This window comes from Pipistrellus kuhlii, unplaced genomic scaffold (genome assembly GCF_014108245.1).
Source record: "Pipistrellus kuhlii isolate mPipKuh1 unplaced genomic scaffold, mPipKuh1.p scaffold_m20_p_9, whole genome shotgun sequence".
NCBI lineage: Eukaryota > Metazoa > Chordata > Mammalia > Chiroptera > Vespertilionidae > Pipistrellus > Pipistrellus kuhlii.
The window spans coordinates 64065297-64090064 of NW_023425595.1; the positions used below are offsets into that span (position 1 = coordinate 64065297).

At 60.1% G+C, this 24768-nt stretch overlaps 1 protein-coding gene across 3 annotated transcripts in view; it reads left to right on the forward strand.

The window, feature by feature from the left end:
* Positions 1–23120, forward strand: part of ZBTB16 (zinc finger and BTB domain containing 16) — a 184089-nt gene extending 160969 nt beyond the window's left edge. For 2 of the 3 annotated variants that reach the window (XM_036427819.2, XM_036427820.2), the window contains exons 5-7: positions 10907–11077; positions 15862–16029; positions 17923–23120. In XM_036427819.2, coding sequence (XP_036283712.1) covers positions 10907–11077; positions 15862–16029; positions 17923–18152 — 569 coding nt within the window. In that variant the 3' untranslated portion in view covers positions 18153–23120. The remainder of the gene's footprint in view (positions 1–10906; positions 11078–15861; positions 16030–17922) is intronic. The other variant, XM_036427821.2, reaches the window with a different exon arrangement.
* Positions 23121–24768: the final 1648 nt, after the last annotated feature.

Sequence of the window (24768 nt, forward strand, 5' to 3'; positions counted from 1 at the left end):
GCAATAAAATGTACGGGGATGCAGGCCGAAACCGGTTTGGCTCAGTGGATAGAGCATCGGCCTGCGGACTGAAGGGTCCCGGGTTAGATTCCGGTCAAGGGCATGTACCTTGGTTGCGGGTGCATTCCCAGTGGGGGGTGTGCTGGAGGCAGCTGATCGATGATTCTCTCATTGATGTTTCTAATTCTCTATCCCTCTCTTCCTCTCTGTAAAAACATCAATAAAATATGTAAAAAAAAAAAAAAAAAAAAAAAGTACGGGGATGTGACAGGCCTGGGTGCCCTTACACCTTTCTTCCGGAAGGATGTGGGGATTGGTGCTATTGGGCGGGGCTGGGTTTGAATTGGCAGTGACAGTGTGGACCGTGAAAAAACAGTTGATTTCTGAAAAGTTCAATTTGTTCCTTTGGTCCATCCGCAGTGAAGTCCTTTCCTCTGAGCAGAGGGACATTAGAATCACCTGGCAGGAAGGCCGTGAAATAGCTGCTGGCGGGTGGACCTGGGAGGGTGTTGCTGGACTGGTGCCCACAGGTGAAGCCTGGGCTGGGCGGCCGGTGTGTTTGTCCTCCCCATTCCCTGGCCAGTTTCAAGGTCGGGGGTCAGGCCTAGAGCTCTCTCCTTCCCCTCCCCCCCCCCCCTCTCTCTCTCTCTCTCTCTCTTTCTCTCTCTCTTTTTCTCTCTCTCCTTACACAGGTGTGGTCAGGTTGTGCTCTAAGACTTGAACTCTGGGAGCTTGACTTGCCCTGCCCTCACTCTTGGTAACCACCTTTGTGCGGGAGCCTTTCATATTTTCTTTTGCTCGGAAGGTCCTGCAGAATTAGCCGCGGACGCACGTTCCCCCGTTTGGCCTTTGTGTGCGGTACAGTACAGGAAGGCTGGCGGTGCCTCTGATAGCCTGGTTACCGTGGGAATGAATGGCCGCCACACTCCCAGGCTCACCGCCCTGCTTTTAATTGTTGACAGTAAAAAGCGTTTAAATGCTGCTTAATTTGTAATCATCTTCGGGGGGGGGGGGGGAGGAAGGAGAGGGACCATTAAAATGTCAGTAAATGAGTGCGCCTTTCTCTGTGTTTTGCTTTGGCTGTGTTATGTTTATAGAGGCCAGGTTTTCTTTTCATTGCCCAGTGTTTGTCCGATCTTTACGTGGCTCTGAAACCAATATTTCATTTTATTTTGAATTTCCATCTCCCCAGGCCCACCCTCCTCCCCACCCAGTTCTGCCTCAGGGTCTTTGTCTTGCCTCTGTCTGTCCTCATCTGTCCCTTCTCTTCCATGTGCCCCCGTCTGCCTGCACCTCACAGTCCCAGGAACACACTGGGGTTACAGAAATCTTAAGTAAGACCTCAGCCTCATTTTCCCTCCCAAAGACTCCTCTTCTGGGTCCCAGGTCCTCCCCAGGGGCCTCAGGCTGACTGTGGGTGCCTGTAGAAAATGCTCGGTGCACAGAACCAGAGATGAAAGCCACCTGCTGGTGCTCAGTGTGCAAGTGAGGAAATTGGAGCTCACCTTCAGGGGGACCCTCTGTGCCCTCCCACCGCTCAGAACACAAGTGCCTACCAAGCGCCGGGCACTGTGCTGGAGACCTGACCCTGGATTCAGAGGGGCTGGTTCTCGGCTCCCTCTCTACGCCAGCTCATTGGATGTCCTGTCTGTCACCCGGAGAGAGAAAGCCCCTCCTCCCCACCCCCACCCCAGCAGCCAGGCCAGGCCCTGTCCCTGCAGAGCGGTGAGCAAGTACCCTCAGACCCGAGACTCAAGGATTGTCCTCTCGGTGTGTGGCCAGTTCTTGGAGGTTCTAGCAGGTCCCAGGTGGTTCCTTGAGAGGGAGGGCATGGCAGGTCTGTCAGTCTTGCTTTCTCCGTCTTCCAGAAACCCGTCTCTCAGGGCTGCCAAGAAGGGTCGGAGCGAGAGGCCGCACTGGCCCGAGCAGACGCTCGGTGGAGCTCGGTCTCCCTTTGCCTGGCTCTGACGGCTCCGGGAGCTGACGGCGGCTCCCACTGACCTCGTTAGTCCCTTAAAGGAAGGCTGCGGAGGCGGATGTCTCAGAGGGAAAAAGGACTTTCCATCCTCAGCGCCCTCTTCAGTGGGCCGAGAACCACCGGCCGCTGGAGTGACTCTGGTGGTGGCCCTTTAAGAGGCGTGTACTTCCCCTTTGTTTTTCCAGTGAGGACACGCAGGCTCAGAGAGGTTTAGTTACCTGCCCAAGAATGCACAGCAAGCTAGTCACCGAGCCAGGACTCGAAGGAAGGTCTCCAGCTGAAGACTCAGTGCTTCCCACCCTTCTCACCCCTTCAGCCGGAGCCTGTAGTGAGCGGTCACGGGAGAGGACGGGGAAGAGGACGGCAGCGGATGACTCTCCTTGCTGGTCCTCTCACCGGCCAGATGGACTGCCCACCTCACACTCAGGGATCTTCGCCCAGAAGCCTGGGGGCCGGAGGAGTCTGAGACCCAGGGACCCAGTTCCTTACAGCCCGGCTGTAGGCCTCCACCCTCCACAGGCGGAGCTGGCACACGCCAGGAAGGGGCTCTGAGGAGGGACCCACTGTAGCTGTTTGCTCCTCCCCACCATCCTCTCTCCAATGAGGGGAGCAGAGCCCATTGGCTTGGGAACCCAGAGAGGAGACAGGTCTCTCTCCTCTGAACTTGATTCCCTCAGAGCAAGCAGCATAGAGACTCCGAGGAAGGTAGCTCTCGTCTCCATCTTGGGAGGAGAAGTGGGCCCCCAGTATGGCGGGATGCCCACCCCCCGCTGTCTTCTCCCAGACCGACCCCTCCGCACAGGGCGTTACCTGAGAGCAGCAGCTGTGGCAGGGCCCGGGACAGGACGGGCCAGGCCGGGTGACTGCGGGGCCCTCCGCTCCCGGACCTGCTGAAGTTGGGCCAGTCTTTCAATCGCGGGCCAATTAGTTTCACAAATGGGGCCCCGTGGTGCCAGGGCGCATTTGTTCCGGGCCTGCGCACTGGCTGGGCCCCATTGTCCTGCCTCCCGCCCCCAGTGGGCCATTGTCCTCCTCCCCAGCGGGTGCTGCGTGCGCTGATTATCCGGCGGGCATCCTGCGGGCCCGGCCGCACCGCCACAGCTGGCGGAGGTGCTTACGGCCTGGGACCCCGTGACCTTTGCCCCAGTCCTGCTGTCATTTTGAAAGTTAGAGACCATCGGCCTGCATACTTCTCCGGATTTTCTTCCCACCCTGGCCGCTCCAACACGCATGTGCGTGCACACACACACACTCACACGTGCAAATGCACATGCACACACATGCGTGCACACACATGTGCACATGTGCGCACGCGCACACACACATACACACACTTCCTTGCTCTTGTGGTAGAAGTTTGCATTCATTCTGGAACATGTCTGGAAGGGGCGTTGGGAGATACCAAGAGGGGCAAGTCTCTCCTCATGTGGAGGACCTGCTGCTTCCCTCAGGGGGGTGGCTTCCCACCCTCGATTCCTTGGTCCCCACCCCAGGCAGAGTGGGAGGAGCGACGAGTTGGTCCCATCCGTGAGGCCAGCCGGGAGCCAGGCCAGGGCGTGGCATCTCCCAGTTGAACTTGCCCTTGGTCCGTCTGCGGCCGGCGGTGCCTGCACCCCCAGGCGGCAAAGCCTAGCCCTGGCGCCATCTTAGCCGTTGACTCTCTCTTGCGAACTGAACTCCACTTTCCCTCTTTTTCCCTCCTTTCCTTTACCCCCACCCCATTCCTCGTTCCCTCCCCCAGTCTCTTCCCCTCCTGGCTGGCTTGTTGGCGTGATTGACAAAATTAGCAAATCCATTCATGTTATTTTGTTGTGCAGGCCTCAGTAAATCCCGTGTGTCTGGGTGCACGGTAATGAGCGGGAGGGCGGGCGGACAGGTGTGTTTACTGTGGCGGGAGGTGCCGAGGAATGGACGTGCTGGTGCCTGCCGCTCCCACACACACACACACACACACACACACACACACACACACATATGCAGCCTCTGCGGTCCCGTCACTCACCGCTGCCTTAGGAGCCCACGCTCCCCAAAGACTGAGGGGTGTGTGTGTGTGTGTGTGTGTATGCACGGGTGTGTGTGCATGCCTGCCTACATGCCTACATGTGTGTGCTTTGAGACATAATCACACACCCATCCATGGCTTAGTATTAAAACAAATTTGAATCAGCTGCTCCAACTCCTGCCCTTTGTGGCTATTGGTTGAGAGTTTTCTGCTGAGGAAACCATAACATCCCCACCCAGCCCCCTCCCCTGAGGAAATAGAAGGTCATGTACATTTATAGGGTGCCTTCCAAGATCCTAAGCAGATCAGACTGAGAGGAGAAAGGGGTAGGGAGGGTTGGTTAAAGAGACTGGCATTGAGGAGGCTGAGATTGTCCAGAAGGATAAACGTTCAGGTGTTTAGCTCTTGGCTTGGTTTGGGAACTGAGCACGTGGTTAAGCGTGCCGGCAGCCCTGGCCAGTGTGGCTCCGTTGGTGGGTATCATCCTGTACTCCGAAAGGTCTCGGGTTCCTGTCCCGCTCAGGGGCCACCCCCGTATTGCAGGTGTGAGCCCTGGTCAGGGTGGGTGTGGGAAGGTGCCCAGCAGAGGTGACTGTATGCAGGAGACACGCACCCACCACAGGCTGACAGCTAAGCTGGTGGGAGGCAAGCTCCCGAGGTATTTGCTGGGCCTCTCCCCGCTCCCGGGCGGGAGGCAGTGGGCAGTAAGGAGACAGCGGGGTCGGCTTGAACTCTAGCTGCCGTCATGCCAGGGGTCAGTGGGCAGACACCTCCTTGGGCTGGGCAGTCTGGCCCTCCCTGCACGCAGCTAGCTGACGGAGGGCACGCAGGAGCGTGTCCCAAGTGGTCCTGCAGCTTACGCCCAAGGGGAAAGCAGAGGGGGCGCGCTTGGCCCTTTCTCCGTGGTCCCTACGTGATGGCACAGGGGGAGCCCAACGCAGCAGGCGCCTCTGCCCGCCTCGTGGGCTGGGTGTCTGCTTCCTTTTGTCTCCTCCCTGCCACCCCCCCCCCCCATCACACGTGCGCACACTGCTAGTCCTCCCCATCCTCTTGAGATGCAGACAGAGCCTCCCTGCCTTCAGTGTGAGTCAGCCCCAGGCTGCTTGTCTGTGTCTGTCTCTTCCCCCTGCACAGTGGACGATGCCTGTGTCTTGACTTCATCTTTAACAACAGTGCAGAGCGGGGCGGGGGGGGGGGGGGGGGGAGAAGGGGGTGTGTAAATCGAGGCTTTCACCCCCCCCCCTAAATTTGATTCTTTCTTCCTTTGGGACAAGAAGCTCCTGGGGTGGCAGGGAAATGGCTCCTCCTTTGGTGGGGGGGTCGGGGGTCGGACGTGGAGGCCGATCGTGGTCCACGTGCATGGACACGCTCACGCTCCGGCACACGCTCACGCCGCTGTCACTGCCGGTGTGCCAAAAAAAGCCCGAGTATATTTAGATTCCTCTGCTCCTTTGATTAAGAAACTGCTTATCGCTGGAGATAATAAGAGCCTTGCTGCAAGGTGCGGCACCTGAGCCTCTCCCAGCTGTGTGCCTCTGCTCCCGCTCCTTCCTTCCTGCGGGAGCTAATCGGTATGGAAATCGTACAGGTGGATAAACACGAGGGCGTTTGCGTCTCACCGTTTCAGACCCAGGCGTCACCTGGGTGAAATCAGCACCCTGGGTGGATGTCACCCTCCCGCCTCCTGTTCCACCCTGGCCTTGGCCGTTTCCCATTTTTTGCTAAAATTAAACTCGTCTTAAATTGCGCGTCTGTGAGCCGTACATGCCGTGCAGCCAGCGCTGGCTGTGCCTGCTGCCCGCGGAGGGGGGGTGGGAGCTGGAACCGGACCGAGGCAAACGGGGCGGGCTTGGCCGGACCCTGCCCGCCTCCCCTAGAGAGAGCCCCCCAGATTCGGCCCGCCTCACCCATTCCCTCTTCCTCGTCCTGCTTCCCTCCTGGCAGGCAGCCTTGGAGTCCCGGCAGGAAGGAAGTGCTATGGTTTCACCTGGTAAATGGTTTCCTCGGACTGAGGCGAACTCACGTGTCTGACTGACATGGACGTGTACAGACTGAGGGGGAACAGCACATTTCTAGGCCTGGCGGCTCAGAAGCGCCTGTCAGTCGCCTCGTCACAGCGCGGTGTGGCCGGTGCTGGCCAGGGCAGGCTGGTTACGAACGCTGTTTCCTCCACCAGGACGGGAGGCCCAGCCGCAGCTGCACGGAGCCAGGGCGCTTCTCACTGCCTTCCTGTGTGACGTGTAAAACCCGTCCTTGTAGAGTCAGACAGGGAGCCAGAACGGGGCGTCCCCCCCGCCAGCACACCACACAGACATGAGGGGCCCCCAGAGGCCAGCGCCTGAGGGTCGCTTTGCATTACTCGTTTCCAGGGGGGTCTGGCTGGAAGCTCTGGGCAGCGGGTCTGCACCTGCCCTGGCTCTAGCCGCTGCCCCGGGCCATGCCTCCTGCCCGTCCCTCTGCCCTTGGTGATCGCCCTGCCGCTCCCCACTCCTCACTGCTCCCTGCCAGGCCCGTGCTCTGTGAGGATAAAGAGAACAGCTCATGCTTAGAGGGCTTCCAATCGGGCAGGCAGAGCCTCCTGTCGGAAATCAATGCGAGCCGGGGCTTTTATGTGCTGGGAGCGCCCGGGCTCAGGGGAAGATGTTCTTGGCACCGAGTGCTCAATGGTGCGGCTCAGCCAGGATGCCTTCTGCAGGGTCCGCTTCCTGGAAGCAGCGGCCGGAGTCGATAAAGCAGCTTGGGCCTGTGGTGGTGCAGGCCGCCGGGAGCCGTGGCCAGGTGGTCCAGGCCTGGGGCCGCCGGGCTGCAGGGGTGGCGGTTGGCATCCAGCCCGCTCTGCTCGCGGAGCTGGGCGCCCAGGCGGGCGAGGGCCCGCGTTTGCCCAGAGCAAGAGACACAGTTTGCTAATTCAGACGGAGGCGTCGTCTGGGCTGGCTCTGGTCTGCCACCGCTTTATGACTGTAGAGCTTTTTCACACGGGTGCTCTCAACAACACAGGCAGCAGGGCAAGGGCTGGCACACTCTGGCCCACAGGAGGGCAGTGACTTGCTGAGGGTGCGGGGCAGGGATGGGGCAGAGCCAGGAGGCCCGCGCCCCCTTTGTCTCCCCTGTGGACTGGAGCCGAGTTCTGACGCTGCTCCCCGCCGAACGTCCCACGGCAGCTAATGAATTGCTAATAGAATTTTCTAGATAATTTTATTTTCCTAGTCCCACGTTTCAGTGTGTTTCCAAAAGCCAGCATTTATTTGCTTAATCTCCCAGGGTAATAGAATCTGCCCTGACTCATCGTACATGCGGGCAATCAGCTAGGCAGAAACGATAGCAAATTGGTTAATAACTCGGATCTGGCCTCGATTTTTAACTTGCTGCCCCGACAGCTTTCCTGATGTCTCCTCCACCTCGCCCCTGCCCTTTCCTTTTTTTTTTCTTTTAAAATATTTTTTTCATTCTTTCAGCTGTTGGTGTCCAGGCACAAGACTGGAGAGAGCAGGTGCGGGGACTGAGAGCCCCCCAGTCTGTGTCCCTGGGCCGAGAGCAGTGTTCCAGGGGCCAGAGGGAGCCCCGTGCTTTGCTGGTCGTCCCAGGAAGGGTGGGGGGAGAGGGGCCTAGGAGGGACTCGGCTGCGTTGTTTTCTCCCCGGTGGCAGCTGTCTAATGTTAGACCTGTGACCACGGTGCTTCCTGACGTGAGCCCGGGCCCCAGGCCCTGCCATGCCACCTCCTGGGTGTCATTCTTCCACTCCCGTCCTTGCAGCCCCTGCCCTGGTCTGGTTCCCACCCTCTTCTAGTGGGGGCACCAAAGCCATCAGCTCTCTCCCTGCCTCCAGCCACTGCCTCTGCTGTTGGTCCCCAGGCTGCCCCGGGGTAATTGCCCTCACATACTAGAAGGATCATGCCAGCACCGCCCGCCCCCCCCGCACCTTCGCGGCCCTGCATCGCCTCAGAATGACGTCTCATCTGTCCCACCCCCATTAAGGCCCCGGGTCCCCCGGGACCTTCCCTGCCGTTCCCTCTCCCGGGCCTGTCCTCTGTCCCCGCCTGCCCTGAAAGGTGCTTGTGGTGTTTCCTTAGCCCGAGCCCAGTGTCCCACCTCCCGGTCCTCGCTTCTCAGGACTCCTCGTTGTTCAAAGCCACTGAGAACCTCTCTCAGGTCGTCTCAGAGCTTCCTGAAGCCGCCTGCCTTGTCCTCAGGGTGCTTGTTGGCTGGGTCCCCCAATAGCCTGGAGCCTTGTTCTCTAGTTGGTCTCAGCATCTCCCTGGTCACAGTGTCTATGCCGGGGAGCACCCTGTCAGCTTGGTGGGCCCCAGGCGGGTTCAGGCCTCCCCGAAGGAGGGTGGCATTGTGGGGCAGCTTCCCAGGCTGCGGGAAGGCCCAAGGGACACAGTGCCGCCTGCCAGGTGGTGCCGCCCTCAGAGCTCCTCTGGGCCTGGCTGTCCCGCTGGGAATGTCCCCGTGTTCCCCCTGACCCAGGCTCCCCACCCTGGCGATTCCAGGGGCTGCCTGAGAAAAAACCTGGGCCTGGCTCATCCGCGAGCCGGCTCCATCTTAACTGGCTTGGCGCAGTTGTTTGCCATCTGGCTTACTCGGGTTCTCTGTGGGGTGACGTTGGGGGCAGAGAGGCTGCTGGTGTTGGGGCCTCGGGGTGAAGCAGCCAGGGCTGCTGTGTCACAGGACTTGGGGATGGACTCCACTCCTGGGTGCGCTGGCCAGGATGGGCTGGACCCCGGGGACTGGGCGCTGGTCCGCTTCTGCATGGACAGCCCACTCCCCTGGTGCGCCCCCTCCATCGGAACCCAGTGCCCCTGCCTCTCGGATCCGGCTCCTGCCGGGGTCCAGAAGCCTTCAGAGAGCCATGTCCGTGACGCGGTCCCAGCCCCCCTCCCGCCCAGGTCCTGAGCATTGCTGGGCGGGCGCTGGGCGCATGGAGCTCCTGGGCCTGCGGCTGGCGCTGCTGCTGCTGCCGCTTTGTCTTCCCGGAGAAGCCCGGGCAGACGGGTGGCAACCCCAGAGGTGGACGTGGGCCCAGCCCTGTGGTTCCTGACACCAGACAGACCTCGGCATTTTTAAACCTCAGCTCTGCTCTTGCTCACTGTGTGGCCTTGGGCGAGGTATTTCATCTCTGCTTTCCCGTTTGTAAAGGGACGTGAGTGCCTGCCGTGGAGAGCAGCGCGTGTTAATGAGACGGCAGCACAGACAGAGCGCCTTGCACAGGCCCTACCCTGCTCGCTGAGGCCGGGAGCCCGTCCCTGCCCTTGCCTGTGCTGTGTCCCTCTCAGCCTGGCCTGGTCCTGGGCGCAGGGCGCAGGAGCTGAGCATGGCTGCAGGTGCCTCGTCTCTGCGTGTCTACACCGGTGGCTGTGAGGGGTGGAGGCCTGTGGGGAGTGAGAGGTCTTGCCTTCGCACCAATCCATCCCCACAGCAGCCACGAATGGGACTGAGGCAGGAGGACACACCTCCTGCGTGCCGCCCCCGTTGGTGGGCCAGACAGGCAGCCGGGCTCCTTACGCGACCCTTCCCCACCCCACTTTCCACCAGGAGCCCTGACTCCACACCGATCAGGCCACAGCCCCTGGCAGCCAACGCTCTGCCCCTTCCTCCCCTGGGGCTGGGTGACAGATGCCAGGCCTGCCCACCTTTCCCGCTCTGGCCCTCACACGGGGTGAGCCAGGCTGATACTGCCCGGATGCCAGCAGAGGGAAGCGAGCAGAGGGGCTTGCTGGGGGATCTCGCGCTTATGGAAACAATCCAAAATGGTGGCCACTGAGCCACCAGTTAGGACCCAGACGGGGGTCGTAGCTTCCTCGGGGGCTGCTTCCCCCGAGAGGCCGTGGCTCAGAGCAGCCCAGGGCAGGAGCTCAAACACACAGGAAGTGGCGGCCAGTCTTGGAGGTCACCGTGGGCGCCCGCCTCGCTGTGCCCCGGGTTGGCACAGGATGGCTGGACTGAGTTAAATGAACATCTCATGTTCCTCGTTAGCTTAAACCCTTTGAAAACTGCTCTTTGGTCTTGGGATGAAACCTAAAGCTCTTAATACCATTTTCAAGACCCTACGCGGCCTGGCCCTGCCGGCTGCTCTGGCTCCCTCCCCTCCGCCTGCCTCCCAGCTGCCCCGTTCTTCTGCCTGGCCCTCCAGCCTGCGTGCTTCTCTCCGGCCCGGAGTGTTCGCAGCCACTGTCCCGGCCTCCGGGTATGGTCTCCGCCCTCCCCGAGTGCCGGGTGGCATCTGTGATGAGAGCCGGGCTTGTATCCTTCTCCACGGTGACAGCCTCAGGGCCAAAAAGAGGGTCCTGCTTGCCAAGGGCACCAAAACAGCCTTTGTTGAGCGAATGGACCCTTAAGACACGTGCTTTAATGACTGCAGCGGCGGGTCTGCAGAAGCAGCAGCGGAAAGGGAGACCCCCCCTCCGGGCGCCGGGTGCACCGGCTCTGCCGCTCAGGAACGCCGTGGAGCCTGGGACAAGCGCTTCGCTCTGGCTTTCCTTGCCTGAGGGTGAGGATGGAGCATCACGGTTGGGTGATGTCATTTTGCAATAGTTACAGCGGAACAATGGCTGGCAGATGTTACCTCCGCTATTGTCATCCTCACAGCGGCCACCTGACATCCCACCTCCTGCCCAGACTCCGCAGGGCCCTCCGGCAGACGTGGTTTTGGTGCCGGGCCTCTGACGGCCCCCATACAACTGCCGACTCCCGTTGGCTACCGTGGCGTGTGTTATCGGTGCTTCTCTTTCCCCACCAGACTTTGGGTTTTGGTCCCACTGGATCGCATACCGGGTGCTCTGTGATCATTGCTTGTCCTGGGCCGCCTCCGGGTTCGCCCCTGAGCGTGGGGGCGTGAGGGCACCGGTCCTGATGCGGGCCTGGCGGGTGGGTAAAGAATGGCCTTGCAGTCCAGCTCCCTGAGGCTCTCCGCTCTGTCTCCACAGGCACGGACATGGCCGTCTTCTGTCTGCTGTGCGGGAAGCGTTTCCAGGCGCAGAGCGCCCTCCAGCAGCACATGGAGGTCCACGCGGGCGTGCGCAGCTACATCTGCAGCGAGTGCAACCGCACCTTCCCCAGCCACACCGCCCTCAAGCGCCACCTGCGCTCGCACACAGGTAGGCCGGCCACTGCGGGTGGGCGGGGTCTCCGGGGACCGGTGTCTGGGTTTACCGCCAAACTCATGAAGTGGGGGTGCTGGGCAGAATTAGCCCTCCACTCGGCTCTTGTCTCAAGGATTGGGCGGTGCAGATAAGTGGTGGTGATTCTCCCATCCACCTTGGGGAACTAGGGTTCTCCATCTCTCTCTGCTCAATGGGGGGTGCTCATTAGAGATGCAGTCTTGGGTCCCCCTCTCAGAAACTTTGATTTGTTGCGTACGGGCTGTGATGCAAGACTTCAATGTTAATAAATATTCCCAAGGGATTCAGAGACAGGTTGACCCAAAACAAATTTGGGAAAAACCTACTGCTTGGTCTCTGGTTCTCTCTGCCACACACCCCTTCACACAGTTTTTGTGCCCCGTCCAACAGACAGGAGCATATACCCTGTCACAAACCAGATAGAGAGTCCGCCTGCCTCTCTCCCAGGCCCCCACCCCATGGACACATGTTCCCCAAGTCGGCCTGGGGCTCCAAGGGGATGAGCAGAAGGGGTCCCAATTGCTCCACGGTCACAGAAGCCATTTCCATCCGGGGCCTTCGCCTTGCTTGGGGGAGTAAACGATGAGCCGTGACTTGTCTCCGCTTGGCCAGTTCCAGATGCCGGGGAGGAAAGGGGCTGTGCACAGCGAGGCCAGACCCAGTGCCACCACGCTGTAGGTTTGGGGATGGCATGCTTGGTCAAGAGGTCTGCTTCCTTGCAACCGGCCCGGATCCCATGCAACCGGCCCGGATCCCATCGTAAGGGGAGGGATCACTTAAATCCTTTCCTTTCTCTAAGACAAAATCGGGGCCCTGCTGACTGTCCTGGATAAAGGACTGCTCACGCCTCTATCTGGTTTGGGACAGGGTGTACAGGGCACAAAAACTGTGCACAAACAGGTGGTTGGGCACTTTCTCTCCTCACCCCCGAGTCTTGTCACAGCTCCGGGACTTCGTGTGCAGCCCAGGCCTCCCACCCGTGACAGGCTCAGCGGAGCAAGGGAAGGGCTTTCTTCACCAGGGACTGAGTGGCCTATCCTGCACGCTGTGGGCATCACCAAAGAGCCTGCCTGGGCTCTCGCTTCCGGATGCCAGTCTGTTCAGGGGAGCACGTGGCCCGAGCATCACCACATTTGCCCAGAATTCTTTAGAATTGGTGGCACAGGACAGGGGAGGTCCCAGACAGCGGGGTTCAGGCAAAGGAATGCCCGCAGGACTGTCTCTGCAATGCCTCGTAAGCATCCCTGGCAGGTCCATGCACCTTTCCGTCAACACCACCCCCGCTGCGCTCCCACGTCAGCCTCCTCCAGGAGGGCCAGTCCCCTTCAGCCCCGAGCCTCCTGATCCAGCCCCACGAAGTCTGCCCAGGTTCCGCCCTGCTCGGCGCGGGCCCCTTCCGAGAGCACAGCTGTCAGCGGTCCCAGGCTTCTGTGTCTTTGGGGGCTCAGACCTGAGGGGAGGAGGCCTCGTGTGGGAGATGCACTTGCTTAATCTCGGAAGCGCGGTACATGAGCCTCGTCTGTGCACACGCATAGGCTCGGCGATGGCCACCGGCGGGGCCGGTACACACAGCCACACGCAGGCGGAGCGCGCCCCACACAATGCCTCATTAATATTCCGTTGTTCCTGGCCCATTTGCTGCCGGGGCCTGGTGTTTAGCATCCACAGCTGTGTTTGGTAAGTTAGTCCAGCCGCGCTCCTGGCATTGATGGATCCCTGATTCAGGCAGCTCGTCATATAATAAGCTCTCAGCTGTGCTGCGTGGAGGGGCCAGGAGCCGGTGGGGTGGGGTGGGGAGGGGCTGGGACGGGGAGGATGCCACCGGGCCTGCCAGAGCGGGGGACACCGCAGGTGAGGACAGGCGGCGGGGGTCACAGGTGCACTAGGCAGGCCGGAGGGGGCCCTCATGAGTCTTCTTTGTCCTGTACTTAATGTCAAGCTCATTAAAGAGGCTGCCGAGTTAATCAGCATATACCACAAATTGGATTTGGAGTTGTGCGGCCAGTTTTGTGTACATTACGGCAACATGGACACTATTAACTCTCAGGGTAAGGATTTTGGACCAGGTCCTTGCCGTGTTCCCAAAGGGGGGTGCGTGAGTGAGTGTGTGTGTGTGTGTGTGTGTGTGTGCGCTAAGTTTTTCTTATTCCTTTCCCTGGCTGCCTCTGGAGATTTCCTATTTAAGCTTATTTAACGTGTGACCCACTTCATAATTAAATTCATAAAAGTCTGATCAAACAGGCCTCGCTGTCTCCGCCCCGTGTTTTTCAAACGCGGAGGGCCCCCCCTGCAGGGGAGGGCGCAGGCGCCGGCTTCCCGGCCGGGTGGCGGTGGCGTACGTTTTAATTACCGGCTCTGGCTGAAGTCTCCCGTGGCCCTAGCTTTTATTTATTTATTTATGTCTTGATGAGGATTCTGAATCCTTGATTAAAGCTGTAATCATTGCGGGTTCAGTAAGGAGGGGCAGCTGAATGTCAGGAGGGCCGTGTGTGCAGCGTCTGCACAGCAAGTGGCACGTGGGCACGGGCACTGGGTGACCTCATGCAGCTAAGGAGGCCCAGGGTCTGGGTGGGCGTGCCCTCCCCTGGGGTCAGATGGGGCTGGCAGCCGGCGGCGACTGGCGGGGAGGAGGTGCTGAGAACCACTCAGGTGTGCATGGGAGGGCCTCCTGGACCGGCCGCCCGGGCGTGCCCCTTGGGCCGGCTGTGCTCCCTGAGCTTTTCCAGTCCGACTCCCCAACCCACCCTCTGTGCCCTGGGGGCTTCTTGCAAATCTTTCACCAATGAGAGAGCCCGCCAGTGGGCAGACCCCCGCATCCACTCCCCAAAGAGCCTTAAAAAACCCTCTAGAGCCATCAGAAGCGACAAGAATTTATGTGGGCACAGGGCTCTGCATTCAAGAGGGGGGGAGCTTGGGGTAGCGGCCTGAGGAGGGGAGAGAGAGAAGAGAGTAAAATATAATTTTAAAGAGGAAGTGAAGGCCCAGGCATGCGAGTCTATAACGAGAGGGACAATTTATGCCCAGGCACGCACGCAGTTTGACATGGGGATAATGAAAAAACGTAGGTCATTGTGGATGACTTAAACCTTCAGCAGCCGGAGAAAATGTATGAAATGCAGAGGACATTACACGGTTGGCAGCCCGGCGCATCTGCAGGGGGACGGGTGAAATACAGTGGGCCATTCTTTACCATAAACTGTGGTTGTGGGAGACGCGGCCCAGAGAAATTGTAATTACAGTGACAAGACGAATCAGCGATATTTAAATATTCATGAACAAAGTCTGGGGTGATCAATCTATCTTTATTGTCTGTGCCTTCGCTCCCGTAATAAATAAGTAGCTCAAGTCTTCACCTTGCAGCCCCGGAGCCCCCACGTTAGGTACAAACCCCAAAGTCGTTAACCCCTACACCCCCTCCCTCCCTGACCTCTCACCTTCCAGGGATGCACAGGAGGGGAGCTGGTGGGCGTGGGCTCCGGGCGAGGAGAAGCCTTTCTCCCTTGGTTCCTGCGCCCAGCGTTTCCGAGGGCCCACTCTGGGGTGTCCTGAGGCTCTGGGGTGGACGGAGCTCCCCTTGGCCTTCACTCGCTTCCACTTAGAAACTCGGTGGGCGTGACGGGGAGTCAGTGCAGCCTGTCAGTGAGCAATCTCAGATGGTCCCATGTCCAGCCTAAAGCAGACCAGAATCCGACCCCTGACTCAGCTACTGAATGGCCCGTGACCTTGAGGACCATCTCTAAGCATTTCTAAGCATCTCCGCTTTCTCATCTGTAAGAAGAGGATAAGAGTAATACCTTTCTTGTAATGTTCTTGCAGTCATTACGTGATATGAGCCGTGTGAAGTTTTTCATATAGCAGTGAGCACTCAAAAATGTGGGCCAGCCGAAACCGGTTTGGCTCAGTGGATAGAGCGTCAGCCTGTGGACTGAAAGGTCCCAGGTTCGGTTCTGGTCAAGGGCATGTACCTTGGTTGCGGGTACATCCCCGTGGGAGGTGTGCAAGAGGTAGCTGATCGATGATTCTCTCTCTCATCAATGCTTTTAACTCTCTATCCCTCTCTCTTCTTCTCTGTAAAAAAAAATCAATAAAATATTATTTTATTAAAAAAAAAAAATCTGGGCCATTTTCATCAGGAAGTGCCATAAAAATTATACCGCTGCTGCTAAAAGAACAAAATGCTGGACTTTTTTTTCCTCTTTGGGGACAGGGAAGGAAGTGTAGCCTCGTTTTGCCGGGGGACGGGGGGAGACGGGGGACTGAAGAGAAGCTTCCAAACAGGTGGGTTTTGAAGGGTGACTAGGAGTTCGCTGGGGAGAGAAGAGAAAACCGAGCAGAGAGAAGGTTGTATAAAACTGTGGAGGAGGGAAGGGGCAGAAGGCATTTTGGAAGAATGTTCTCATGGTTCCCAATTGGAGGGATTTCTTAAGGGCAGCTCCTCAGGCTGGAGTGGCTTTTGCCCCTGACCTTGAGGAAGGCCAGGTCTCAGAGCCCCCACGCCTGCTCTAGCCTTGCTGGGGATGGCTATTTCTCTCAAGCGAATGTGCTCTCTTTTCCCAGGACTGGCCCGTGGCCCGGGGTGACCATTGGGCCACAGTAAGGTACAGACATGTGTGAGACGTTGGATGGCCTGGGGGCCGGCAGAGGGTGGGGTCTGGCCCTCAGTGGCGTTTGCAGGTGGTGAATGCGGGCACCGTCGTCCTGCTGTGCCCTGGAGCGGGGCCGGGATAGGCGAAGCCCTGAACCAGCCCCTGTCCCCACAGGCGACCACCCGTACGAGTGTGAGTTCTGTGGCAGCTGCTTCCGGGACGAGAGCACACTCAAAAGCCACAAGCGCATCCACACGGGCGAGAAGCCCTACGAGTGCAATGGCTGCGGCAAGAAGTTCAGCCTCAAGCACCAGCTGGAGACGCACTACAGGGTGCACACAGGTACGAGGGCCGGAGCGGCCCCGGGACCTGCGTGGGGTGGCGGGTGGGGGGCTCCCGCTGTGTGCTGACCTGCGTGCCACGGCCCCTTGCAAGACGGCGGCAGCCATATCGGCCACAGCCCTTCCCAGGAGCCCAGACCGGCCCTCCCACAACCTTAGCCAGTGGCTCCCAGATCACACAGGATGAAGTCTGTCTGTGAATCCTGAAGTACGTTTCCCCACGTAGCTGAAAGTGAAGGTTAGGGTAGTTTTTTTTACTTGACGGGAGGAATGAGAGGGTATTGAGTTAGGTTATGAGGCGGGTTGAGAAGTCCTAAGTTAGAGTTAGGTTCTGAGACTGGAGGAGCAGATACACGTAAAAAACCCAAAAGTGTGGAATGTTTCGCCATTTCAGAGGGACTTCATGAAGGGACTTCATGTTCCTTTTTACACAATAGAAACGTGAGCCACACGTTTCCCTGGGGTCCGTCTGTGGACCAGCAGGAGCATCCCGGGGCCCAGGCCTGCCAGCTGGGACAGTGGGTGCTGGGTGCTGGTGGAAGCCTGTTCTGCACATCTCTTCCCAAATGCAAATTCAGTGGTTGCTTAGCCTTGGCCATGGAGGGCGTAGTCACAGCGTGGCCATGGCAGGTGCTGCACATCCAGGCCTGCAGGGATCCTCTTGCTGCACATTCCACCACCAGCCCTCCCCTGGTTGGGGGCGGGTAGCTCCTCAGAAGGACGTCCTCTGAGAATAAGGTGCAGTGGACGGTAGTCTCGCCACCTGGGAAGACTCCTGTGATGAGGGGAGGTGGCTGCCCTTCTCAGAGGAGGGCAGAGGGGCACAGGAAGCAGAGGACACGTGTCGCCATCGCACTGCTTTCTCGCATTGGCCACATGCGAGGATGGGGTGCTCACGGCTGGCCACTAGAGTGACCGAGAGATTCCCCAGGGGCCTGGGCCTCCTTAGCCCTCGTCGGGGATGTGGCCTGGCAGGCGGATCATTAAATGCGTTGGCAGTGACTATTGTAAATAGCAGGTCGATAGTTAGATCACTTCGGCTGTTCATTACTTCATTATCTGCGGGGCCCTCTGCATGGAGGAGTATCGATAGGGAGATGGCTGGCCAGTTAATTACTGTATCGGAACAAGGTTCCCTCACTCCTCGGCTCAGCGCCAGGGGACTCTAGCAGGAGGCCCCCAGCCGTCCTGTCCCCCATGCCAACCCCAGAGGGAAGGCGAGGTTTGGTGCGGTTTCTAGGAACCTGTGAGGATACGCAAGCCCAGATGCAGATGTTGGAAGGACGAGGTCCCTCATCTCCCCGCACCCCTTCTCCCCACCATCCGTAGCCCCGCTCCCCTGGAAGGAACTGCTGGAGGGCCATCCCCAAGAACGTTCTGGGCGTCCCTGGCCCCTTCCCAGACCCCCGCGTCCCTCCTGTGGGAGAGGGAGGAAGAGGAAGGCCAGGGAGGGGCGGGAGCTGTGTGCACACTGCCCCACTGGCTGCATGCAGCGCACATGTGTCAAACACAAGGCCCGCGGGCCAAATCCGTCCCGCCAGGCCTTGCAATGTGGCCCGCACCGCGCTGTCATCACTGCACTCCCCTGCGTTTCCATCACAATGACAGTTTATGACTGTTCAGTAAACCATTCGGCCCGCGATTTAGGCTGGGTTTTAGATTTTGGCCCCTTCTCTGATTGAGTTCGACACCCCTATTTAGTGACAGGAAACGCCAGGAGGACTAGGCCGAAGTCGCACTGGCGTGTTCCAGGCGCGCAGCTGCCATGTGTGACGAGGGCTATCCCGCCAGGTGCACCTGCACCCACCGTGCTGGGACGCGGGAGCAGGGTGGGCGAGGGCCCCGAGCGCCCAGGGGAGGCGCTCACCGCTCTCCCTCTGCCCTCCTTCCGCAGGGGAGAAGCCCTTCGAGTGCAAGCTGTGTCACCAGCGCTCCCGGGACTACTCGGCCATGATCAAGCACCTGCGGACGCACAACGGCGCCTCGCCCTACCAGTGCACCATCTGCACCGAGTACTGCCCCAGCCTGTCCTCCATGCAGAAGCACATGAAGGGCCACAAGCCCGAGGAGATCCCGCCCGACTGGAGGATAGAGAAGACCTACCTGTACCTGTGCTACGTGTGAAGCGGGCAGGCGGGCGGGCGGGCGGAGGAGGCGTTAGCGCAGGTGGAGTCGGGGAAGAACACGTGTCTATAAAGAAGGGAAAAGGAGGAAAAAGGAAACCTGATAGTTCTCTCTGGCCTCGGAGTCTCTCTGGGGCTCCCGGGGACCAGGCGGCCCCGCCATGGCCCCTGCCCGGGCCTCCGTCCCTCCTCTCCCGGCTGGAGGTGGGGGTGGAGGGGTTTTGTTCTGCTCACACCCTCTTGTATGTCCAGAAATGGAGTCTGAGAAGAAGGTGAGGGGTGTCCGGGTCAGAGCCAGTCTCCGCCTGCCATCCTCAGCCTTCTTAGAAGATGGAGGCTCTCGGGGGGGAAGAGGGGGGAAGGGGGCAGCGGGCCTGCAGATAGGGGGGGGGCTGGACGGGGGCGCTGGCTGACACTCAGAGTGGCAGCTGGTTTGCTGGGGGCAGAAGGGGGTGGGGAAGGACGCCTCTTCCCCTCCCTCACTCATTTCACCTGTCGCTTCCCTCTGCTCTGCTGATCTGCATGTCCCTCCTGGTCTTCAGGAGCCTCAAGGCTCTTGCCCCTCCCCCAGCTCCTGGTCCCCGCCGACCCCTGCCTCCTCTCCTCCAGTTCAGGGAGTGCCCAGCCTTCCCCCACCCCCCACCCCCATCTCCTTCGTGGGGAATCTGTGTCCAGCCCAGAGCCCCATTCCCTCCCACCTTAGCCTCTGAGAACAGAAGCAAATGGAAGACCCGCCCTCAGGAAGCCCTGTCCTGAGAGATTGGCCTCCCAGATGGAAAAACACCTAAATCCTTCCAGATACATGGTCCCCGGACACCCGGACAGGGCTCCCTGCACCTCCTCAGGCCCAGGGAGACGGAGTGGGTGGGAGGGCTGCTGTCCCAGGGGAGGCCGTGGGTGTCCTCCCGGTGTGCCCTCCCCCGGAGAAGGGGCACCTGCCGGCAGTCAGGGTGCTGGCCAAGGGGTGCTGTCGAGTCATCCTGGGGACCTTTCAGACACCCCAGACCTGGTGAGCGCAGTGGGAACCCCAGGTCCAGAGAGGGCACAGAATTCCTGGCTCGCCCCCCACCCTCCCCGCCAGGCCACAGGAAGAGGAGGAGTTGTTGAAAGCGCTTCGGCCTTGTGTTGCTTCTTTTGTGTGTCTGGGTTCCCCTGTTAGCACATTGGGCTTGAATTACCTCAGTTTTTTGTGACCTCGTGAGCTTTTGTAACCCCTGCATCTCTCCTTCTGGTTGGGGGCTGGGAGAATGGGGAGGGAGTTCTTTTCTGTTTCTTGTGTACATGAGTAGTTGGCTTAGTACCTGTCCGCTGGCCGCGGCCCCCAGCCCTCCCAGGGCAGCCGTCTCCCAGCTGGAAGGAGCTGCCGGAAGGATGGATTCCTCGGGACCTGGGTGTGGAGACTGGGTCCCCGGAAGGCGGGCAGAGGGCGAGGCGGGTATTGGGGGCCTTTGGAGTCACTGTTGGCTCTGCCCACAGCATGAACGCATCAGTTCGGCCTAAAACACTCTGGACACAACCCCCCTTTCTGACAGGGCTGGGTCTGAGGGCCTGTGTTATTCAGGTCCTTGCGTCTGCGCAGCCCCGCCTCTGTGTGCGACCCCACCTCTGGTTGCGGCCGCCTCTGTGTGCGTTAATCATTGCCAAAATCGGTCTGTTTCCTGGCTGCGAGGGATGCGCCCGTCGTGCTTCTGTGGGTGGGGTGGGTGTTGTTTTCTGAAAGCTACCTCTTCTGTTCGCCCTTCCTCTGTCCCCTCCTGCCCGCCTGCGGCCCCCGGCCCGCTCCCCCGGGCCCGCTCCCCCCGGCCTCCGCCCCCGCTTATGAAAGCACATTCGCCCTGTTCGTGTGCACCGTGGGATGGGCCCTCTGTTTCGTCTCATGCTGTATTTGTCCGAGTTGTTTTCTTTCCTTTCTCTCTCTGCGTTTCTGTCTTAGGTTTTAAAAAGTGGTGTAGGGAAGAAGCATTGTGGGGAGGAGCGTTGTGAGGCGCACAGGGAAGTCGGAGGGATGGGTGCTGCTGACACCACCCCCGTCCCTCCAGGCTTGCCCACCCGATTTGAAGGCCTTAAAAACTGGGGGGGGGGGGGGGGGGGAGGTAGAGGACTGGGGGCGGGGCATGTCGCTGGACTGTTGATTGGGAGTGATAAATGGGGAGGATGCTACTTTGCAATGATAATAATCAGTTAGTGCTTTGGGGAAGGAGAAAGCTAAACTTGAAATCCGTGACTGGAGCAGTCGTGGTTATAATGTGAAGAGGGAAGTGGCTGGAGAGGAGCCGTCTGTAGGAATTCATTGTGCACTATGGCTTCCCTCCCCCAGGCTGGGGGGAGAGGGGGGCAGTCTGGCCCTGGGACCTGTGAGTCCCCGGAGACAGTGTCTTCACAGCGAGATGGCATTGGACTTCGGTGGGGAAGGAGGAGAAATCAAACTGTTCCCTAGACCTGGCTGACACTGTCACCGCCCCACCGCCCCACAGCCGGGCCTCCTCCCCTTTGCATCACAGCTGAGAGGGTGGAGCTGATCTTACAAATTGTAATATTTTTGTAATGTTCCTTAGTTCCTTCGTCAGTTCTGCAGGCCCTTGCCCTTTCCTTTTGTAATGTGCATAGGAAAAAAAAAAAAAAAGACAAAAAAAACTCCACCACCACCAAAATGTCCCTTTGTGCGTGTGTGTGCGTGTGCGTGTGCGTGTGCATGGCTGCTTGTGTGTGGTGTGAGGCCAGGCAGTGCAGCCCTAGGCGGTCCTGAGTCGCATCTGTGCCCCTCGGGCCCTGGGAACCCCAGAAGGGAGGCAGGGAGAGGGGCCTGGACTTGGGTTTCTGAAGGGCCCTGGGTGGGAGCCCTGGAGCTTGCTTTGTTCCCCCGCGGCCCCCACAAAGCCTCCGACACCCGGACAGAGGCCAGCGCGCCTCCTGTTCGGCTCCTGCTCACAGAGATGAGAGTGCTGGGCCTGCCGAGGCCGCCGTGGCCCGGCCTGAGGGCGAGGAGAGGCCAGGAATCACCTGGAGCCTTTGCTGTGTTGGGCAGAGGGGGCTTGGAGAGCAGGACGGAGGAGGCTGTGCCCCCCCGGGGGAGGCCTCAGTGGCTTGGCCCCCTCTTCTCTCTGCCATCGGGCCCTGGACCGCCTTCGGCCTGTGGCCGTGGCCGGCGGACACCCTGCTCGCCGCGGCCTGGGCCAGCGCCTCCCGCTCCCCGGTCTGCGGGGTCCAGGCCAGTCCCCTCCCCGCTCGCTCCTGCAGGCGTGGCCCCGATGCTTCCAGCAGCAGTGCCCTCACGCCTGCTCCTTCCCCAGCCCCTCCTTCCCTCGCTCGAAGCACCGAGATCCTCCGTGTGTAGGCTAGACAGATATATAGAGAGAGATGTATAGCAAGAGAGATGTAAATAGTGACTATCACTGCTGCTCTGGAGGAGGCCACGGAGGTGAGGAAGGAGGGTCGGGGTGCGGGTGGGGAGGGAGGCTGGGGTGGGGGGGCAGTGACTCCGTACAATCCAGGGATGCAATGTGGGCTTGTTGCATATTTGTGCCTGAACAGTTCTCCATGTTTAGAAAAAAAAGAAAAGGGAAAAACCCTGCTGCAGTGTTTGCAAGGTGCGTGGCCCCTTTCGGGGAGCTGCTGGCGCGGGACTGTGGGCAGAGGCCCAGGAGGGAGAGGACCTTTGGGCTCAGAGTGGCGGGGGGCAGGTCTGGGCCCGGCCCCCGCCAGCCCAGCGGGAGGGAGAGCAGGGGATGTGAGACAGAGCAGAGAAAGAAGAAGCCGTCGGTTCTAGGCCTGTGGTACGTAGGTAGCTCTCCCTCCCATCCCGTTTCCTCCTTCGGGGGCTTCATGGCAGCGCCTGCCTGGACGTTCCGTGGGGTCTCCGCAGCCAGACTGAGGCTTCACGGACACGGATGGGGGCGGGAGGGGTGGGGAGGGCGGGAGGCAGAGCCAGCCAGGAGAGGGCCAGGAGGGAGGCTGGGGGGAGAGAGGGGTGCAGGCCTCTCCCCATCCCCCGGCCAGTGAGCCAGCAGCCCTGCTCCCCGAGGCCCGGGTGCCCGCGTTGCAGACAGGGTACGTGCCCCCTGGCGTGTGTCCTCGGGCCCGTTCCCGTGGCGTCATGCATGATCCGTGCGAGGAGGGGACGGCGCCATGGCGGTGCACCGAGACACCCGCCCCATCTATATAGAGATAAATATATATAAATATATACATATATGTGTGTGATTAAAGCACTGGGGGCCCCGGCCCTGCTGGACCAAGCAAAGCCCAGCCTTCGGCTTGGGTGTTCTGTTCTGTTTCGTCGTCTGTTTTTTTTGTGGCTCGTCTTTTGTCGTGACAGCACAAGTGCCCGTCCGATCGCTCTGTGTTACAGATAGTGTTTTAATTATTGCTGTTCTAGTTCATGTCTACCTCAGCACCTCCTCTTAGCCTAATTTTAGGAGGTTGCCCAATTTTGTTCAATTATACTGGTTACTTTTTTGTACAAATCTCTCTCTCTCTCTCCTTCTCTCTCCCTCCCGCTGCTCTGTCCCTCCCCACCTTCCCCTCTCATTTCTGTTGGTTTGTTTCACTCCCACCCCCCCACTCCCGCCCCTGCCCCTGCCCCAGCCCCAGCCTGGTGACCCAGGTTTGCTTGCCGGCCCCACCCGCCCAGCCCCGAAGCCGTCCCTCCCCGTCGTGCGGTCCCGGGTGAGCTCTGCGCCGCTGCCTTCGTTTCGTGTAGATGGATGCGTCTCTCTGTAATTCCAGTGTTCTGACAACATTTAAAGGAAAACATGAACTTACTGCTGCAGGTTTCTCTCTCCATGTGTCACTCAGTGAAGTTGTGCCTTCTATAGCAAAGAGAATATTTTTTACATCCTACTAACAGTAGATTTTTTTGTAGTGAACATTTTTTTGTATTTTTATTTATAAGTCTCATAAGGAAAATAGCGATGTTCAGTTGTATACCTTGAATCTGCAGTTAGAAGAGAATAAAGTTAATTCAGTTGTCTCTGGCACCGAGTGTCCCTGTGTGTGAGAAATGGTGTGTCTTCTCTGCCTTTCCTCGGGTGGGGGGCATGGAGGGACCGAGGCTTCCGTCTGCGGGGGGAAGAGAAAGCTCTGGGCTCCACGTTCAGCCGTATCCGTGCGTCAGTTCGATGCCCCATTTACCGGGCACAGACCCGCTCCATGTCATAGTTTTCTGATTTGGAAAGAAAACTAGGTACAGACGGTGCTATCACCACCCATGGTGCAGGCACTGGCTCATCGTTCCTTCAGTCCTGCCCCCCTGGCCCCCAGGTCCCCTGTCCCCCAGGTCCCCTGCCCCCCTGCCCCCCTGGTCCTTTGCCCCCCCTGGTCCCCTGGTCTCCTGGCCCCCTGGGCCCCTGCCCCCCTGCCCCCCTGGCCCCCTGCCCCCCTGGCCCCTGCCCCCCTGGCCCCCTGGCCCCCTGCCCCCCTGGCCCCCTGGCCCCCTGCCCCCCTGGTCCCCTGGTCCCCTGGCCCCCTGGCCCCCTGGCCCCCTGCCCCCCTGGTCCCCTGGTCCCTGGTCCCCTGGCTCCCTGGCCCCCTGCCCCCCTGGTCCCCTGGTCCCTGGTCCCTGGTCCCCTGCCCCCCTGCCCCCTGGTCCCCTGGTCCCTGGTCCCCTGCCCCCCTGGCCCCCTGGCCCCCTGGCTCCCTGGCCCCCTGGCCCCCTGCCCCCCTGGTCCCTGGCCCCCTGCCCCCCTGGCCCCCTGGTCCCGACCCCCTAGCCCCCTGGCTCCCTGGCCCCGTGCCCCCCTATCCCCCTGCCCTCCTGCCCCCCTGGTCCCCTGGTCCCCTGACCCCCTATCCCCCTGGTTCCCTGGTCCCCTGGCCCCCTGGCTGCCTGGCCTGGTGCTGCGGGAGGTGCCTGGCCCGGGGCTGGGGGAGGTGCCGGGAGCAGCGCTGGCAGCACCGGTGCCCCTGCCCTTGGGAGCTGGCTGGTCGGCCGCCGGGGCTCCCGGGCTGGCGTTGGCACAGCGTGCTCCGATCACACAGCTGATGAGCAGCGGAGTTGGAACCTGCATCCACATCTCCCGATTCCAAGCTAGGTTTGTGTCTCCAGGACTCCAGAGGCAGGGCTGTAACTGATAGAGACGTTTTTATGTCTCAGCTTCAGCAAGCGTCAGAAGTCTCTCAGCCAGAAGCTGCCACCCAGTTGTTAAAGCCCCTGGTCGGTGGCAGCCAAGCCCCATGGAGAAAGGAGACAGGACCGGAGGGAAAGGCTCAGGTGGGAGGTGGGGTGCAGGCCCAGCGTCACCACCAGCAGAATGAATATAGCATTCCCTCAAAACTCGGGGGAGGGGGGGCCCTCCCGCCTCCTCTCCCTGTCTCTGGGTCAAGGAGGCCTTCCTTTCCCCTCCCTGGGGCTGGAGCTTTGCCCTGGCTGTGGAGCTAGGAAACCAGGTCTGCCCAGTCCTAGGCCTGCTGGCTCAGTGCCTGCGCCCAATGCCTCTGCCTGCCCTGCTCCGACCAAAGTCACCATCTCCCACTACAGCCCAGGACACAGGGCCTTCCGGTGGGGAATTGATGCCTGGGACCCACCTGGCCTGGTGATGGCTGCAGGCCTTGTCGGGGGGAAGGGGGGCACGGGGCAGGATTCGGGGAACCACTGCCCACCAGACCTGCATTACTGGGGT